The sequence below is a fragment of the Hipposideros armiger genome, unplaced genomic scaffold (assembly GCF_001890085.2).
Source record: "Hipposideros armiger isolate ML-2016 unplaced genomic scaffold, ASM189008v1 scaffold_30, whole genome shotgun sequence".
NCBI classification, from domain to species: domain Eukaryota; kingdom Metazoa; phylum Chordata; class Mammalia; order Chiroptera; family Hipposideridae; genus Hipposideros; species Hipposideros armiger.
In genome coordinates, this window is record NW_017731380.1 from 104,240 (window position 1) to 124,412 (window position 20,173).

A 20,173-nucleotide genomic window follows, 5' to 3' on the forward strand; every position below is an offset into this window, starting at 1 on the left:
CTACACACGGTAGCCCATGGCAACCCACTGCAGCAGTGGCTGTAGCCTACGCCATCACCGGTGACTCACAGCAGCCTAGCTCCAGGTTGAGCTGTTGTTCAGCATCTTAGCTGTGGAGGGCAGTGTCACTGGCCCTCATATGTGGAATCCCAACCGGGGCCCTCTGGCGTCCCAAGCCAGCTCTTAACCATCGCGCCACTTGGCCGGCCCCCTTTATTGGCTTTTTTAGTTCACTAGATTCTTCAAAACAATATTGAGTGGTAATATCTGATTTCGATAAAAATAGCTTTACTCTTAGGATTAATACTTTTAATATATCCTTGCTTTTCTGAACTAAATCCTACTGGGTCATAGATTTTTTGATATTTTGTTCTTATTGGCTAGTAAAGTATGTAAATGTTGCATTATTTTGTAATGGTATTGGTCTACCATTGTATGATCTCTAAATGTTAGAAAGCATCTGTAAAACCACCTGGTTTTGATAGTTTTAATAGATCTTTAATCATGACTGTAACTCTACTATGGTAATTATTTATTCTCTTTCTTCTTTGGTCAATATTGATCATTTACATTTTGTTAAGAATTCATTTACTTCATCTAGGCTTTCAAAGTTGTTATAAAATTGCATGTAAGATTTTCTTTTAATTCACTTAGTTTTTTCTGTATCAGCAGCTACATCTGCTTTCTCATTCTTAAACTCGTATACTTTTGTTTTCTCTCCTTTCCTTTGGTAGGCCTTTGGAAGGTTTATATATTTAATTGGATTTTTTCAAGGAACTAGCCTTTGGGTTTACTTATTCTTGCCCCTATTCTTTTCATTTTTGGCATTTATCTTCATTAATACCCTGCTTTTGATTTATTTGGATTGTCCTATTGTTCTTAATGTTTGTATTAAGATCTTTCATTGTTTGAGTCTTTCGTCTGTAATAATGAAGACATTAAGACTATACATTTTCATTTCAGTGCAAGTTTTCCTGTAGGTCCATGTGTTTTCATGTGAAATATTCTCTTTTTATTGCTTTTAAATTATTTCTTCTTTGATCCAATGATTATCATAGAATGTGGTTCTTAATTTCCATGTACTTCTGATTTTCTGGTCACTTTTTTTCTGGTCACAATTTTTTCTTATTTTTTGGATTATATTCAGAATTACTAGACTATATAACATTTTCACTTTTAGAAATGTTTAAGCAACAACACCCAATGCAAAAGCGATCTTTAGTTGTATTGCTTAAACTGACTGTCCTTTATACAGGTTTTCCAAAGCATTTAGTTTTATTTTCATAGAGGGGACAGGAAACCTGATCTCTCTCTTTATATACATATTTCATTCTTTTATGCATAATATGATTGAATTATATAATTCCACCAACTACAGCTGGCATAAATAGGTTTTGAAACATACACAGCTGGTTTATAACTCAGATGGTGAAAGTAGAAATGTGAAAGGCTAGAACTGTGTCTGGAACATTCAGAGTACTGGGTAACAGGAAATACATTTTACAGAAGGGAAAGCTGATAGATGGAGGAAGAGAACTTTTACTATTTTAAGAGCTTCTACTGTTTTGCAAAAAGTTATATATAATTTCTGATCTAGCCATCATTTTCTTTAGAAAAACAATTGTATTGTTATCTAACTTTAATCTTTTGGAGAACAAACACCCTAACTGGTACAATATGAAAATGACATGTATGTTAATCTCTATTCTTTGCTACTTATTGATCAAACCAATAAATACAATGAATGGGAGACATTTTGCTTCTCACCATACTGGGAGCAACTTTAGAAATCTAATCTTGTGGACAGCTCTGGCAAGTCACAATAATTGAAGGAATCCTGGATTATGTTTGGAGTCTTAGTTCTTCTACAAATAAAACTCTTTAGTGCATTTATATTTCCGCTTTCACATATGAACAATGGGCTACTTGCCACTCTATGTTCCTTATATAAAGTTGATAAATAAATCAAAAGACTTGATTGTAAAATACTATACATAAGAATTGTTTCTAAAACATAAAACTAGATTCAAGTTCAAGATGGTATATCAAGTACCAGATGGTACTTAAATCACTCTTTTTATCACCTGCAGGTGGCACCTCACTTCTCACTTTGTGAGCAAGCTCAGGTCACCTACAATTAATCCATTTAGGAAGAAGAATTTGCAAAGCATTCAATAAACCCCACTCTAATTATATTCTGTTCATGCCTTCCCTCACTTTCCCTCTGAAGAAATGCAGGTTGAACGGGAGGTCCTGAAATTGCTTCTCAGGATGCAAATCCCTCCTGTTATCTTTAGAAATCTTAGTGGGTTTCAAGGTTTCCCCTGAGACCTCATTTCTGAAATCGTAATGCAACTTTTGAAGTCAGGCTTTTGCTGAATTGGCAGAAGGAATTCAGAGTCAGGGGAACAAGGACATGTAGGTAAAAGCCATAAATCCCCTCAGCCTGCACGTCGTACCTGCACTCCAACTCATCCTTGGCCCTGACTTAATTTGGGTCAGATTAAAGTGTAAGTGTCCTTCTGAAAGCAAAGGAAATCTCATCTCACTCTTACACTGTTAGCTGTAGGAAGAAGCTGCGGAAGAGGAAAGAGGAAGATGCTGTAAGGAAGACTCTTGTTTCATTTTCCAGGGAGCTTTTACTTAGACTAAAACTGGCTCAGGATTTATGACATTGTTTTCTGTGTCTATGTATGGCAAGTTTTTATTCTGCTCATCTGTTGTTGTTTTTTTGTTTTAAATTGTGTAACCATATGAGAAATGTTGAAAAATTGCATCTGAGTTAATTTTCTCAAGGATTATAAAAGTCCCTAGTCATGGATTCTACAACTGTCTGCTTTTCCTACAATTTAGCTAGATATGATGGCCTCATAACAAAACAAAAAAAAGTTTCCTTATTTTCATCAGCCACATAAAGGTAAAATAGGAAAGTAGATGATGAAACAATTTGAACTTTAGACTAGGGTTATGAATATTTGTGTTTTTACAAGTACCAAAAGAATCCACCTATCATGGTCAGTGGTTAAACATGAAACATTAAACATGTAGGGCCAGCCAAGTGGCGCGTTGGTTAAGAGTTGGTTTGGGATGCCAGCTCTGAGCAGCAGGGCCCCAGTTTGGATCCCACATGAGGGCCAGGGACACTGCACCCTCCACAGCTAAGATAGTGAACAACAGCTTGTCCTGGAGCTGGGCTGCTGTGAGTCGTCGGCGACAGCATAGGCTGCAGTGGGGCAGCAGTGGGCTGCCATGAGCTACCATGAGTGGCCATCCAATGGCCAGTGAGCAACTGCCTCACCCGGGAAGAGCTCAATGATCACAATACCAACATGAGCCAGTGAAGTGACGTCCTCCACAACTAGACTGAAGACCAAAAAGGACAGTAACTTGTCTGCTCCCCTTCCCCAATTCTCCAACACTGTTCCCCTCCCCCAATTCTCCAATAAATTTTTTTTAAATGTAATCACCAAGGAAACCTGGAAAAGTATGTGTTTCCTGTTCCTTAATGATAAACCATGACCATAGAAATATGATCTGGGATGACCTCAAAATTATAGATTCCATTAAAGAAGAACATTAACTTCTAATAACAACAAAAAGAAAGTTTTAGTATCTTATAAGTGCTAAGGATTTGTCAAACTTTGAATTCCCTCATGGAAAACAATCATTCTGTCAGAATCAGAAAATGCCATAAAATATTAAGGCTTTAGACTTAATATTTTATGTGAAGAAGCTGAAGATTTAATATACTGTATTACTTGATAATAATGCTTGAAGTTTAGTACCACATAGAGAGTATTAATTTGCATTTTGATTAATCCTTATTTTTTAAGATTTAAGTGTATTTAATGACCCAGAAAATTTCTCCAGAAAAGTGTCTGTTAGTTCTCACAGTTATCAAAGTTGTTCAAATGATTCATTTGCTGTTTAGGAGAACCATTTGCCACATTCAGACTGGCTTTCTCAGTGTGCCTTTCCACCTGCCTTTAGAAATGCCCCCCTGTACAACTACACTAGGTGAAACAGATCAAAAACTGTTCATTACAACATAGATCAACTTTCTAATACTATATGCATAGGGGCCACCTATTAGAGAATACATTATGATTCTGTTCAAAAGCAAATCCAACATTTTGAAACACTATTGAAGGAATGTAGAGAGAGTCTTGATAAAAACTCAGTTGTTGACTCTCTTTTAACAGAACCTAGAAACGATAAGCACTCTACGACACTGTTTTGTAATCCAGGCTAAGAAACAGCAAATATTGAATCCTGTATTTTAAATCTGAGGAAGCAATAGTACAGTTTATTGTCAATATATTGTGACTATTTAACTGCATCTAGAAATCCTTATCTATCAGCAGCCAGGTAAAAGTTGAAAAAGGAAATAAGTGTCTATCCTGCAACCCTAGCCTTTCTTTAATCACGTGGGGGGTGGGGGAGTCAGCAGCATGGAGAGTATCTCATAGGAACAAAAGGAAAACTTACACTGCTGGTAGGAGAAGGTTTTGAGACTGTAAGTCACCTTTCTCACCCACAAGATATACAGTTACTGTGAAACGACACAATTATATTGAAATTTGATTATAAAAGAACTATTCCCAGAGTAAAATTTAATATAAAGAAGGTTCCACCTTGAAAGGTGATATAATGGTGTCACATAAAAAAGGGAAAAAAATCTTCATTAATTATGGTATTTCCCTACTCAGTTTACACACAAACAAATGTGCTCAGGAGGCATTTCTCTAGTTATAATCTATCATAGATCTTGACCTAACTTCTTTTTTCAATTAAGTCTCATTACATAAAATAGGTGGTATAATTGTTTCTTTAGTATAAATACATTTAAATTTAAGGATTTACTTATTAAAAAGTTAGTAAGACTGTCATTTGGATGAGCACACATATCAAATCAGAAGCTGATTTGATCAGCAGGCTTTCATTAACTTCAGCATTCATTCACTTCTGAATTTTGTCTTCATTGCTCAGTATACAGAAAATTTGAAATCCCATACTACATAATTGCAAATATTAACAATATTGTAATGCTGATCCTATTAAGTACGTCAGCATCTGTATATTAGAGGGAAGTTTAACATAAAGTTAAATACTTCTGACATAATGTTTAATCGTGTTTCAGAAGTACTTACTATGGAATAGTTCATTATTTCCACTTTTGCTCTTTCTGTGTGATTTCTACAGTTTTACTTTGATTTAATCATGATATCTTGTTTTGTAGTGTTTGGGTTATTCTTGTTTGAATGTTCTTAAACTTTGTGTCCTCTAAGCTATAGAGTAGATTTAACAATCACAGAAAGCATTTCATACTCACTTAAAAGAACAAATGCCTCATTTATCTTACATAATTTGAAAGTCCAAAGGAGTTTTACCTATATAAATTCAAGTAAAGAGAAATTAATCTTGCATTTATAAAATATTCAAGTGACCTTATACCATAAGAAAGACATGGAATTTTTACCAGCCTTCATATAATGGTGTCACATAAAAAAGGGGAAAAAATCTTCATTATTTGTGGTATTTCTCTACTCAGTTTACACAGAAACAAATGTGCTCAGGAGACATTTCTCTAGTTATAATCTATCATAGACTGATAGATTTTTAGAAACTTCAGGAAGTTTTAAAAATATGCCTCCATAATAGTCAATGTTAGAAAAGTGAAATTGGATCTGTTTGCTCACCCTAAATTCTTTTATACCTTAAGAGTTCATTTGAACAACCACTATAAATGTATGTACATTTATAGGTTAAACCTATAATTTTTTTTTAATCTGGGCATTTGAAGAAAGGTGTGAGAACCAGGCATATTTTCAGAACATATTTTAGCCATTGTTATGTTCTAATGCCTAACGTAGTGCCTGGTATATATTAGATACTTAATAAATATTTGCTAGAAGAGTGAGGACCACTTTTTCTGATGCAGGCCATGAAACTGATTCTGCATGATGCTACAGTCTTTGAAATCAGACTAAGTTGATAAAAAAAAAATGGCTCCAGATGCATAAGGAAAGGTGCTTGGTACCTCAGATTTTCAGAGCATAACAGACAAGAAGGTTGTATAAACAGCAGTGGAAATGACTATAACAATCACTAAACCAGCTTTGTGTCCTGGTTTGCACTTGACATAGCTACTCTTTACAGCCGGACCCACTTGGCCCGGTAAAATGTCAATGTTCGATTGTTAAGAGAAGAAGTTGTGAGTCAGGTAGCTTAGCAGAGGAACTAACCTCCCAAGAAAACAGTACAGTGAGTAGGAAGGAAGGCCACACAGCTGGGACCAAAGGAAAGAGGTGTCTTGGATAAATATCTACTTAAACTTTCCCTTTTCTTCCTTCCCACTCTTTTCAGTGTTCTTCCACCTCTGTTCCACTATAGCTCCCTCTCTTTTAACTCTCCCTTTTAAAGTACATTTGCTTAGGCATAACCCAGATTCCAAAGCTGCCAACTTATTTAGGACATCCAAACTTCTGGGCTAGTAAGAGATTCAATTACTGAATACTAACTTCTATTGAGTTTTACTTCAGTGATCTATGTAACTGACTTAAGAAAATTAAGAAAGTCGGTTAAGGGCTAAATGACACAGGAGAATTCCTTAATCTAGACAAATCCTTCATGCCAAGATCAGTGTACAAGATATGATTTTAAAAATATGGTGAATGCTTAAATAAAAAAATTTATTACATAAAAGTCACATTGCCATTAATCCACCTCAAAATATTCCTCCCTGTTTCGAACGCACTTATCCCATCATTCTTGCCACTTTTTGAAGCAGTTCTGGAAGTCCTCTTTCGTGAGTGTCTTTACTTCATCCTCCATCATGACAGCACTATGTGTCACACATTGCTTCTGGTATGGCAAATTCTGTCAAATAAAAACATTATGGTGTGTCCTCATCCACCTTATTCACCAAATCTGGCACCCTGTGACTTCTGGCTCTTCCCCAAAATCAAAATGATTCAGGACATGGAGGCAGCCACGACAGCACAACTAAAAACACTCACGAAAGAGGACTTCCAGAACTGCTTCAGAAAGTGGCAAGAACCATGGGATAAGTGTGTTCAAAGCGAGGTGGAGTATTTTGAGGGGGATTAATGGCAGTGTGCCTTTTACTGTAATAAATTTTTTATATTTAAAAATTCACTTCATTTTTTTATCACAGATCGTATCTCTTCCTTGTGTAAAAGTTTCTCTGTGGAATTCTATAGTACCTCTAACTTGAGGTCATCTTTTCCAATGGGTGTCACTTCTAATAGAATGAATATTAGGAGGTGGCAACATTTAATAAAGACACTTGAGAAGAAAATAATGTAAAACTTTCCCAAGTTCCCTTGAAGGTTTTGTGATTCTAAGACTATTGGAATTCCAAAAACATATTTGTAAATTGATTTAGTAACTGCCTGCTTTCAAAAGAATTTAAGATAACTCACAGTAAAAACCTGAGTGCAAGTAAGCCAAAACATTTAACACAAGTCAGAAACAGGGAACAAAAGTTAGAGAGATGAGAGTAAAAAGAATTCTTAAACTCTGTTGAGGCAATGGAGCCCAAAACTTAGTGGGGAATTTCTTATTCAACATAGAGATTAAGGAAACGAACATAATTAGTGTTGTATCTCTCAATTTCTAGTAAAGAGAGCATACTAGTTCTTCAGGAACAACTAATATGTGTATCCTTAAAAAAAAAAAAAGAAAGAAAAGAAGGAAGCAGGAAAGAAAAACCAGAAATAAACTGTCTTTTGAACATCTGCAGTGCATGGGATGATTTACCTACATTATTGCATTTAATTGTGGTCACAACCCTTTGAAGTAGTTATGATTATTTTTATAATAGAAGAAACTGAATCTCAAGAAAAGTTAATTGACTTGACCAAAGTCACAACTAGTAAGTGATGAAAGCAGGGCTTCAGCTCATGCCTATCTGATTCCAGAGCTCACATAAAACACTCAGAGAAATGAATAACCCCTACCTCTCTCTCACCCACATCTTCCAACTCAAAGCATGCATACACACCCATGCATACACACACACACACACACACACACACACACACACACAGTTTTTCCTTCTATAACCAAGCTATACTCAGAAAGTATAACAGAAATTTCAGAAAAATGCCAGAAATAGCAACTACAAGCTCAGCATTCTCTTTCCAAATACTGTAACGATAGCAATATCTCCCCTATTTATGTGAAATATAAAATGCCTTTTTGTAGCTTATTCCAGGTAAATCTTAAGAGAAAAATAGGCATATCTAATTCATTACTTGGTATAATAGTATTTACATTTTTATCTGTATGGGGACATTTGAGAGTTATGTTGAAACCACAACAGTGGGCTTCAGTGAAGAAAAGTAAATCATATGCAAAGATGTCATGAACTGAGTTTTTTTCCTACTGTAGCACCCCCAGGTAAAGTGGCCCCATTTCAGAGAACTTATCCAAACATACCTTAACTCCAGTCTATCGCCACTTGCCAAAGAATCCAATGTGACATGTAGACAGGTAGATGGGATCAGTGACCCACAGGGTTGGTTCCATGAGAGGAGCTGCGTTGTTCAGGATCCCAGCAAAGAGTGGGAAAAGCACCCCCAGCCCTTAATGGCAGAAATGGGCAAAGTTAGGCAAGTTATCATTTTGGAGAGGTCTTCAGTCCAAGTAGGAAATCTGTCAGGAGCCCAGTCATGTAGAGAAAGCTGGAAAGTTACAGGTGAGGGGAAAGGTTTCGGATGAGTGTCTAGGAACTCAAATAGAGGAAGGCTCATTTCTTTTGGGTCTGAACCAGGTAATACAGAAACTTCAGGGTAAGAGTCTGAGTTTCTACAAATGTGTGGAGCTGGGTGAGCAGTGGAGCCGGGTGAGCTGTGTCTGACAATTGGCACACTATTGGTAACCAGGACAAATTTTCAATATTGTAAAGGCTCTTATTCTCTGGCAGAGAAACACAGATGGATGAAGTGGCTTGCACAAGCATCAACCTGTGGCAAATTCATAACCAAAACTCATATTCTGTGGAGTTTTTTTCTAAAACACCCTTGACCCATTTCTGTGGGTGATGATACAATGGAGACAAGATCAGAAATCATAGCTGTTGTGTTTCAGATCTCTCATTGATCCATTTGTATTATTTTAACCACAGTCCATCTGACCCATTGCATCACACAGCGGTCCTACAGAAGCAGGGGCCCTGTGGCTACTTTGATATTTAAAGTGATTATAATTGTGAATTAACTCAAATATAACCTAATCTGAAGTTTCTCTATGGGTCACATACATTTGAATTATCTATGAAAATAATTCATAATTATTTTTAATTGTATTAGACAGCAATAGCAAGGTTGACCCACAAAGGTAGGAAATACTAAATTGCATTGTTAGGCACTGTCTAATGCTTCCTCCTTCTTACCCCAAAACATTTAAATGGATGTATTTTTACTGACAGAGTAAAGTCAACGTAAGAATTCAAACCCCAAATAGCTAACCACATACAGAGAAGCAAGAATTGAGTGTCTTTACACACTGAATACTGGAAATTTGATAAAACACCATGAAATTTTATTCAGTTTAAACTGAGTAGCACTTGTCACAAACTATTGTTTAATCTTTTCGACAAGTTTTACATCAGTCACTGAATAAATAGTCTGTCATAAAGCCCTGTTCAAAGCTTTATGTGTGCATTGTAGATTCTGGCATAATTTCCAATTCTGAAAACTGAACTACATTCTTAAAGCCAGTTCGCTGTTCCTCTTCTCTTTCTCTTTTTTCAGTGCTTATCAAAATATTTAGCAGGAATAATGTGCATATGAGACGTAAATATTCCAAGAACTCGCTAGTAAATGACATTTACACATACCATGGACCATTGTTTTTACTAATTATAACTAAGACGTATACCACAGATAGCAATCTAATTGAGCTGAAATTCCTTCAAAACGTTGTCTTTCTAGTTGTACCACCTTCCATTAGTTATGTCTTATTAATTGTCACATTGCATTTTATCTGTGCACAGTATGATGCTCAATAACATAACGCAGGGAATAAGAAGCAGTGTGAAACGCTGTAGGCATTACATTTTAATGAGACAGCATTTGTGTTGGGTCTGAATGCCTGAAGTTAATTTAGAAAACAAGTATTTGAGTTAAAATTTTAACGTGTTTAGCAAACCAAGTGTTCATTAAGGAGGGTGAGCCAGAAGCATTGTCGAGAACTCTTGTGTGACAATTACTTTACCTGCGTTTCTGGGAGCAAGAAATATACTTTCAGTGGAGAGACTCTGTTCGTTGTAGTATGAAACATTTTACTTTTTTTCTTTAGGTCCTCAAGGGTTTCCCAGAATGTTTACAAGCTGACATTTGTCTACATCTCAACCAGACTTTGCTGCAAAACTGCAAAGCCTTTAGGGGGGCAAGTAAAGGTTGCCTTAGAGCTTTGGCAATGAAGTTCAAGACCACCCATGCACCTCCAGGAGACACCCTGGTTCACTGTGGGGATGTCCTCACTGCACTTTATTTCTTATCCAGAGGCTCCATTGAAATCCTCAAAGATGACATTGTGGTAGCTATTCTGGGTGAGTGTATTAGAACTGGATGGAGACAAATTCAGATACAAGCTGGTGCAATGCACAATTTAAAATGATCAGAGGACTGATCTATTTATTTATGAGCACAATTTAAGAGTGTTGGGTAATTGTAAAGCTTTGTTAAAATTTAATTAAAATCAAATTAACATCCCAGAAAATGTTTTCTTGACTCTCACTTTTTCTCTGATGTGTAAATGCTTTCGTGACACTCTTCAGTTCTTGGCAGCTACTAAAACATGTAAGGCCAAATATATGAAAATAGTCAGTATTTTCCTTTTCATGTTAGAGGATCTTGGATTTATGCTTGATCCCTTAACACCTTAAATAAAATGTAGACGGATAGGACAATTAAGTTTGTGAACTTTCCACCGTGTAAGTGCATGGTGCTTATGTTATAAGCATGCTGGCTAGCATGTGCCGATGCCCTGTCATGAACTGGGTTTACATGTTGACAAATTTCATCTATTTGTCATGTACTTTTATCTGCTGTGTACCACCAAACGGAATTCTATGAGTCGTTACCTAGGTAATACAGAGATCTAAACTTGCAATGAGATTAAAATTAGTAATGAACTGGTTTGGGTGCAAAAGAAAGTCATCTGTCCCTTCAAAAATAAATTTTATCAATGTGAACTTGTAAGATTTCTTTGGAATACTAGGACAGTGGAGAAGAACAAGGGAGCAGAAAGAGGTCATCCTCTCCTACCAGTGAGGTTTAAACCTCAGCCTGCCTGTGGCAGCACCCACCCCCAATGTTTGTAATCATTTGCATTTCTGTTTTTCCTGTGGATTAAACCCAGGTCCATTAAAACAATGAGCCTGTACTTCAATGATTTCCTTTCATTCTACTCTTGATGATAACATCCAAAAGGATAACAAAGATATTGTCTGTTCTCTTCTGTGTAGAACCAGAGTATGGCATAGCAGGGTACCCAATGCATGATTGAAGATGTTTGAGTGATTCCTATATATTTTGATAAATTTATTATGATGACAGCTTTTTAAAAATTATTTTTCCAAAACAAAAAGATGCACAATTTGGTTTACAATCCAATAACGAGGCAAAGAATAAAAATATATTCTAAATCACTTAACAACTACACAATAAAGTTAGATTTGCACCAGATTTGGCCTTCTGACAATTTGCTCTGGGATGTTTCAGTAAAGGAGCATGCTTCATTGCATTCCTGATCTTTAAATCATCCAGCCCTAGTTTCTACAGGAAGGTAACAAGCCTTCTCGCTTTATAAAATAGTAATTTTAGTGTGTTGTTAAGGTGTACATGCTGACTGGCTTACTCTTTGCTCATTTACAATCATGTAAGCTAATTAAAGTACAAAGCCCACATTGAATTTAGTTCACAGCTTTTCTTTGATAATACCTATACTGAAGCATCAAAGCTGTAAAGAATTTCAGGAGAGTCTTTTTTTCTGTTTCCATTTCCATGTAAATCCACACCTAAAATCCTCACAAATTATGATTGTTCATTCTATTTTTTTAAAAGCTAGGTATTTATTTAAACTAAAGTTAATGTATTGGCTCTAATATTAATTATTAAGATATGGTATCTGATTTATTCCCACTAAATTCACTCCAAGGTAAGAACATTACAGCATTTTTTTTCTTACTAGTTTGAACTTCATTGTTTCAAAGTCCTGAATAGTTCCCCATAGTAAGTATATATGAACTTGTTTAACAAAAACAAAATTAACAGATCCAAGGAGCTTTTTCCTAAATATGAAAAGAAGCTTCAGGATATATGTAAGAAAGTATGATTTTGCAATGCCATTGAAAATCTGTATAATCAATACTCCATCAGTAGTTATTAAAGCACGTATTTCACAGATAAAATTTTTAAGTGTCTTGACAATTAGAGACAGCAAAATGTAAGTGGCCATGACAGTCAGGGACAATATTAGAAGGAAATTAAATATAAGGGGTGTGAAGGTTTTGCCTGGAGTCAGAATGCATAAGATTTAATCATGGCTATTCTCCCCCTCCTTTTCCTTCACTGAGCTAAGAGGTGACCTTGACCTAATCAGTTTATCTCTTAAATCCTCTGTCCCATATTCATAAAATTTAGATAATAACTAAGAATTTCTTCATGAGATTATTTTGGGGATTAAATGAGATAATGCACCTAAGCATTTGACATAGTGCCTGACACCTACTTAGTCCTCAATGAGCATTTGTTGCTGTCGCCGTCATTCTTCTCTTCATCACTGAACAAAGCCTGGAAATGTAGGTAGGATGTGGCTAGGCAGAGGCTGTGAGGAGAGCACATCAAAAGCCACTGGAATAATCCCAGGTTTGGCAAGAAAGCAAGGACAGACTTTTAGAATAAAGGCCATGTGCATGTGTGGGGGAAAAAAAAATGACTAAATGTGTTGAGAGAATATAAAGAATATAACTAGATTTATTAAACAGTTGGATGTATTCATTAAGGACAAATCCCCAAATTATACCCTTACTTCTCTAAGTGTTGAAAGTGCTGCACCATAGTCCCATGCTTGGCATCACCTGCACAGACCATTCTGAGATAGAAAGTTCATGAATCTGACTCACCACAGCCTTTCTCGTATTTCTGGATTAACAAAATTAGACCACACTTACTATATGGCAAAACCCTTTTCTAGCAATGTGGGGCATAGCAGACTAAAGCCATGTTGTTTGCATTCTAGTTGTTTAGCCAAAGAATCAAAACAAGAAAATAACAGAGCTTACACTAGGACCAGTGAACTAAGAGGAAAATGCCACTCAGAAAACAAACATGGCTGGGACAGTCAGTATGAGGTCCTAGGATTTTGCTGCCCAAGTGTCTGTTAGCTATGAGATCTTACATTTGAAATCTTTGACTCAGAGATTTGTCGGTGGTCCCATTCTACTTTTAGAAGAAAAACATTAAATTCAGATTACTTTACTCCTTTTATTTTCTGTTTTTTAAGGAAAAAATGACATATTTGGAGAAATGGTTCATCTTTATGCCAAACCTGGAAAGTCTAATGCAGATGTGAGAGCTCTCACATACTGTGACTTGCATAAGATCCAGAGAGAAGACTTATTAGAGGTTTTGGATATGTATCCCGAGTTTTCTGATCACTTCCTCACAAACCTGGAGTTGACTTTCAACCTAAGGCATGAGAGTGCAAAGGTACATGTTAACTGTTTGATTATTTTGTACTTCTGACATTTTATTGTATTCTTGGATTACCCAAATATCTCTGAAAAGTCAAGCAAAATATTGTAGCAAAACTTTACCAATTCCAAATATTCCAAAGGAAAAGTCAACTTAATATTGGAATTTCTAAATTATAAGGGAGGAATTCAGTCTAACTACTTTTAAATCTATTGAATAACTTTAAGTAAGTCAATTAAGTTTGACCTTTTAAGTATTCTTAGGTGAGATACTTGATTTGAAATAGTCTTGGTTTATAGAGTGTGTCAACTATTTGTAAGAAATGGGTGATTCTAGACTATGAAAATTCCCTAAATGAGTTTACCTTATACAGAGGTGAAAATATTCTCTCAGCTATTATTTATAATGTGTATAGCAGTGTCTTTTGAATAATAATGAAAAATTAAACTCATTCAATTTTAGGTCCATATTTAACACAATTTCTAAATTACAGAGGTATAAATTAATCAGGCTTATACCTGAGTCAAAATTAGTGCTGCAGAATGAATAATATGGTCTAATAAAAATAATATTTTAAATGATTCCACATATAATTTAACTTAGGATGAGTTTTGAGAGTGTAGCCCTTATATCCCTCTCTCGCCTCCACTATGAAAATGTGTCCTTATGATCTATCATTATTCTAAGAATATAGAACTTACGTTGCAGCCCACAATTTATTACTAGGTTTTTCTCCATCCTCTTCCTCTCAAAATCCCATAATCCCAACTCAAATTTTAAGTACTTTTTATTCAGAAATCAATTGTTGGGTTTTTGACATTTGTCAATGTATTTTAACGCTAGCTATATACTCTCTGGAATAAAGATCGTCAAGTCAACAGTTAGGTAAAAGGTGGTATATTTAATTCTCTCCGGAATTAGAATCATTCCCAGGTACTGTAAGAGACTTAGAGATTAAGTTAAACATAAACTTTTACGGTAAACAGGGCACCATTAATAACCTGAAGCACCAGCTCAGATAGTTCTTTTCAAAACACTGAAAAGTTGAAAAATATTTAGGGAGGAATAGGCTCAAGTTACCAAGAACATATGTGTTTTAAAATGGTTTTACTTCAGTACTTTATCAAACCTTAGTTTAATGTCACCAACCTCATTCTTATTTTGCCTTGAAAAACAATAAGCATCTACCTCAGATAACTTCTTTACATGAAAAAGTCTAGGCAGCAACGAAATATATAAAGCAGGAGCTTCCATCTCCTGTTTTATTTATTTGGGAGCTTCCATTTTTATTTACAAGACTGATAACATTTTACACAGTGAAGTACAAGGGTGAGGGAGGAGGAACTGGGAACAAAAATAATAAAGGGCTCAAAGCATAGGGTTTATGGACTTCAACCTTATATTTATTGTTGTGAAATTTAACCTTGAAATAATTACTGTGTAATTTAAACATCATAGCTAATTATAGTTTACACTTTTTTCTCCACAGTAATACATATTCTGCAGTTTTTTTAACTATTATTATTTTTATTTTAGCTTTACCAAGTTACATAAAATATGCTCCACATAAAGAAATGTGTTGTCTCTAAATGTTGACATCATCCCCAAACATTTCTGATAAATAACATCTAAAACTATGATTTCCCCATCAGATGGTGAAACTATTAGAATTATTCTATCAGTCTATTTTCTAATTTGGAGACAACCATTAAGCAAAGTATTGTAGCTGTTTGCTTGCAATCTAATAATTAAGTCTCACCATGGTCAAAATGATATAAAACAGTAAAGAGTTTCCTGGTAATACATTATGTTCAGATTAAATAATCTTTCATTTTATCTTCGTGTTCTGTTGAAAAAGTCTGATCCCTTACTACGATCGCAGTCCATGAATGACTCTGAAGGAGACAACTATAAACTACGAAGAAGGAAATTGTCATTTGATAGTGAAGGAGAGAAAGGTAATTCATTCTATTTATAAAGTTTAAATGTAGAGCATGTGGTTATTAGTTCTTCTTACTTAAATGCTCATTATGCTTCTGATTTCAAGGGTAAACTTTATTCAGGTTTTAGGAAGGTAAATCCTTTGCCTTTTTCAGTAGCTAATGATATGGTTTTAGGTGGACAGCTCTCAGCAATGCCACTCAACAAAGCCATCTGACAACTACAAGGACAACACAGATAGAGAAAAAGAATAGGTTGCTTTAAAAAAAAAAAGAAGAAGCTATTAATATCAGTTGAATAACGAGTTCTGAACAGAGTGTCATAAAGGGAAGACTCGTTACAGGCAGTGCTCAATCCTCTCACATGCATGCATGGCATGGATGAAAGTAGTATTTACTAGTTCTCCATCCTCAAACTCTCAGAGGCACTTGCCACTGCTTGTCCTCTCCAGGTTTTATGTCCTAATTATTGTTTTACTCACATACTCAACAAATATTTATTTAATATTTCACATTTTTAAAAAGCTACTCAACTTCTGAGAAACAAATTGTGTAAAACAGCCCTTGATGACACACTCTCATTTGCAATACAAATAGTGGGTGCTGTTACAAGAATAAGAACACCTCATTGGGAGCTCTCATGAGGATCCATTTAATTGTGCTTGTGCAGATGGGAGAAGGCTTTCCTGAAGAAGCCTCCACTCTTGTCCTGTGCTCATCTCACAGTCTAGCCTTCACCTTATTTGGCCTCTCAGCCAAATCACTGTAAACCAGTTGCTCTCCCCTTGAATACTCTTGTCTTGGCATCTGTGACACTGCACTCTTCTTATTTTTCTCCTACTCCACTAATTCCCTGAAGATAATTGCAGGATCATTATCTTCTAAACTAGTTATTAGCATTTCTTAAGGCATGGTCCTAGGCCCTAAACTCTTCTTATTCTATATCATACTCTGTCCCTGGGTGTTCTCATTTATGCCTATAGTTTCATTATATTCTCACATAGACATGCATATTTACTTCTTAATCCCAGACCATCTGAGCTTCAGCCTCATATATCCAACTGCCTACTAAACCATCTACTTGAAATATCTAAGGCAACTCCAACTCAACAGTCCCTAAATTGAACTCGTGATGTCTCCCTGAAAACTTATCCCCCATTAGTTGCCATGTCTCTAAATGGCACTACCATGCAATCAATCACACAAACTAGATATCTATCAAGGTGCCAACCTTCTCTCAACCTCTCCATTAACTCTAACAAGTCATCTTATTGCTACCTCCAATCCATCTCCATTTAGTCTTCAACCTAGGACCCTTTTGGTTCACTTCTTTCCATATTCATATCCACAACCCTGGGCCAAGCTACAATAATCTGCCACCTGAAATACTGAAATCGTTTCCCAAAACACCTTCCCACATCCAACTTGATCCTCTCTGATGTATTCTCGATATTGGGCCATTGATGAGTTGTTTTTTGTTGTTTTGTTTTGTTTTGCTTTCTAAATACAGTTATGTTTATGTCTCTTGTGTGTTTAAAGCTTTCTAAGGACTTCCCATTCCCTAAATCCTTAATAGGGTGATCTATGCCTACCTCTTCAGTCTTATCTCATACCACTCTTTCCTTAACTATCTTAACTTGGCCTTCCCTGATCAACTCCTCTCTTTTGCAGAATTTGCTCCAGTTGCACTTCTATGTTTATTTGCATCATTATTTAATCAATTGTCTGCCTCTAGATCATAAGCTCCATGGAGGTGGGAAATGTTTAGTCATTTAAAGTTTCAGGGCTTACCATATAGCAGGTATTTAAGAGATATTTGTTGAAAGTGTTAATTAATTGATGAAATAGAATTTGAGCATCTTTCTTTTGAGTCTCTTCTTCTTTTTGCCTTCTTAATCCAAGTTCTTTTCTTGGCACTGTTCTCTTACCTCTGAATTCTTGCCCTAAGGAAGCTCATCTACTAGCTTCAATTTGTTCTATATTTCAAGTGAACTGAACTGCTCTCTCTGATCCACGTAAATTGTTTCTGTGTTTTTGCTTACATTATTCCCTTATTGGAATTTATCTCCCTGTTCTTAAACACACACACACACACACACACACACACACACACACACACACACACACACACACACCACTACCACCACTACCACCACTTTTTCAACCAGTAGAATTACATTTTTTTGGTGAAGGTTAACCTCCAATGATATATTGAACATAAACTCTTTCTTGATTTCCTCAGATGTACACGTTTTCTTTCTCTTATGAATTCCTGAGACACTTTCTTCTTGTTATACTGTCAAAATCTGGACAGTGGTTATTGGTATATTTGTCCTTTTTCTCTACTAAACTATATATTTCTTTAGCAAAGAATAGTTGATAAATGTTTGTTGAACTGAGACAATTGTTGAATCCTCTGGCTTATTGCAGAACAATAAACCATTCACAGATAGGAGACAATTTATTCCTACAATGTTCTTCATTATTCTCTTGGTAACTTTTCTAAAATCAGAGCCATTACTATTAGGTTGTACTTCCATAGACTTAATATAAATTCCTTATCCTGAAGTTAATCTCTTACTTTGAAATGAAGAACAGCTTGACAATACTGTCTATATAATAATGTCCCCATCCAGTTAAATATTTATTAAATCTCCTTTCAATCTTGTTTTGTTTCCACATTCTCAAGCTAAACAATCTAATGTTTTTGTCTTCCGGCAAGGTCCTGAGAGCATGTTACAATTTATATGGTGCTCATGCAACTAGATATTTCTATTGATTCTGAAACCTTTCCACTAATCAGAGGCCTGGTCTATAAGACCATTTTATATAAAGTATAGATAGTAAATGATTTGTCTGCCTTCCTGCAGCTCTTTGGAATTTCCTGGTGATTCAGCAATTAAGCATGATTTGCTTAATATGAAATCACAATTCACTCCAGTTATCCAGAGCCTGAGAGTCTATCCCAGCCTTTAGGAATCTATGGTGCTATAGACAAGTATAAAAGTTGCCAAAAGCAATTTAGTCCCTGTCACCCCACTCATTCTATACTTTTTGATGTAGAATCAATTCTAGAAGAAAAACATATACATAATTAAGTAGAAAGAACACAGAACTTTCAGAAGGTAATTGATGCTAAATGATATGAGGGTACATAAATTGAAAGCTGCATTGATTATTTCAGAGTTAGTTTACTACTCATGTGAGACAATACCTTGAAGGCAGACATCCAAGAGCACAGATGACTGTGAATTAATCAGCAGAGCCATCAAGAACCAGAGGGAAGAACACATGGTTGGGCATTGGAGACAGAGGTTGAGTCCTGCATTGTCACTCACTACCTACTCAACAAGGCCCTGGAATTCATCAGGCTTCAATCCTCATCTCTCCTCATTCCAGTTCCAACCTTGCCTACCACAGAGTGCTAAAGAGCTTACATTCAAAAAAATATATCAAAAAAGAAAAGATACATATAGAACCTCTGGCAAATTTACTTGAACAAAATAGAAGCCTAGCATATTGGCTCACTTCTCTCTTAAAATGAATTTGTTGATGAAAGTGGTTTGTCCTCATGAGCATCACATTTCTTTGGGAAAAATGAACTCATTTCCTAACAAGAGAGAGCTGTCAGTTCAGTTCTGAATATGAGGATACCTTGTATTTTTTTGAAGGTGTCTTCAAGCAGGTCTCTTTCCTTCCTAAAATTCTGACATGGAGGTGCCCAGGGCCTTCCTAACTTGACTAGGACCATTGTAGGATGTAGTACTCTAGTTTCTGAGATGGAAATAAAATATTATTATTACAGGAAGTGAAGAATAAAAGTGAATCTTCAATAACTTATTTAGTGGCCATGAGCATTGATCACATGGTGGAACAGAATACAAGTAAATGAAGTATAGCTATCTGGAACACGTTAAAATGGTCTCTAAGTAGTCTTCAACATTATATTGGATTGTGCTTACTTCAGAGTATAACATGACCCATTAGGTTATGGGAATATTTCTTTTAAAATTTTATGTTGTGTATATTTTATGTATAGATAATATATTAGTACAATAGAATGTATAATGGTACATGAGACACACACACACACACACACACACACGTTTTACTGATAGCGGTTTTGTGACCAAATATTTGGAATATTTAGCTCTTTCTGTGGACAAAAAAATGCAGTATCAAAGTAGCTGCTAATGGTTGATTTAAGGAGCCAAATAACCTCTGACAGAGAATAAGCCAAGAAGAATAGCAATGTAAAATATCCAAAAAACAGGAAAAATTTAAAATACCATTAAAGATGTGTCTGTGCTAACCAAAGGGGTGGAAATCAAAATGACAAAAATATATATATTCAGCATTCTTTTTCCTGGACTTAGATGTTGCCACACATGTCCTGAAAAACAAGAACCCATTTTGAGACATTACACATCTTAAGAGTAGAGAGAAAAGGCTGCAATTTTCTCCTTTCCCTACCCATATAATTTTTATTAAAATAAGCACTTCCAC

At 35.6% G+C, this 20,173-nt stretch overlaps 1 protein-coding gene across 3 annotated transcripts in view; it reads left to right on the plus strand.

Annotated features, from left to right (window-relative positions):
- KCNH7 (potassium voltage-gated channel subfamily H member 7) overlaps window positions 1-20,173 on the plus strand; it is a 129,618-nt gene that overhangs the window by 89,665 nt on the left and 19,780 nt on the right. For 2 of the 3 annotated variants that reach the window (XM_019636813.1, XM_019636815.1), the window contains exons 8-10: window positions 10,327-10,579; window positions 13,537-13,742; window positions 15,586-15,685. In XM_019636813.1, coding sequence (XP_019492358.1) covers window positions 10,327-10,579; window positions 13,537-13,742; window positions 15,586-15,685 — 559 coding nt within the window. The remainder of the gene's footprint in view (window positions 1-10,326; window positions 10,580-13,536; window positions 13,743-15,585; window positions 15,686-20,173) is intronic. The other variant, XM_019636814.1, reaches the window with a different exon arrangement.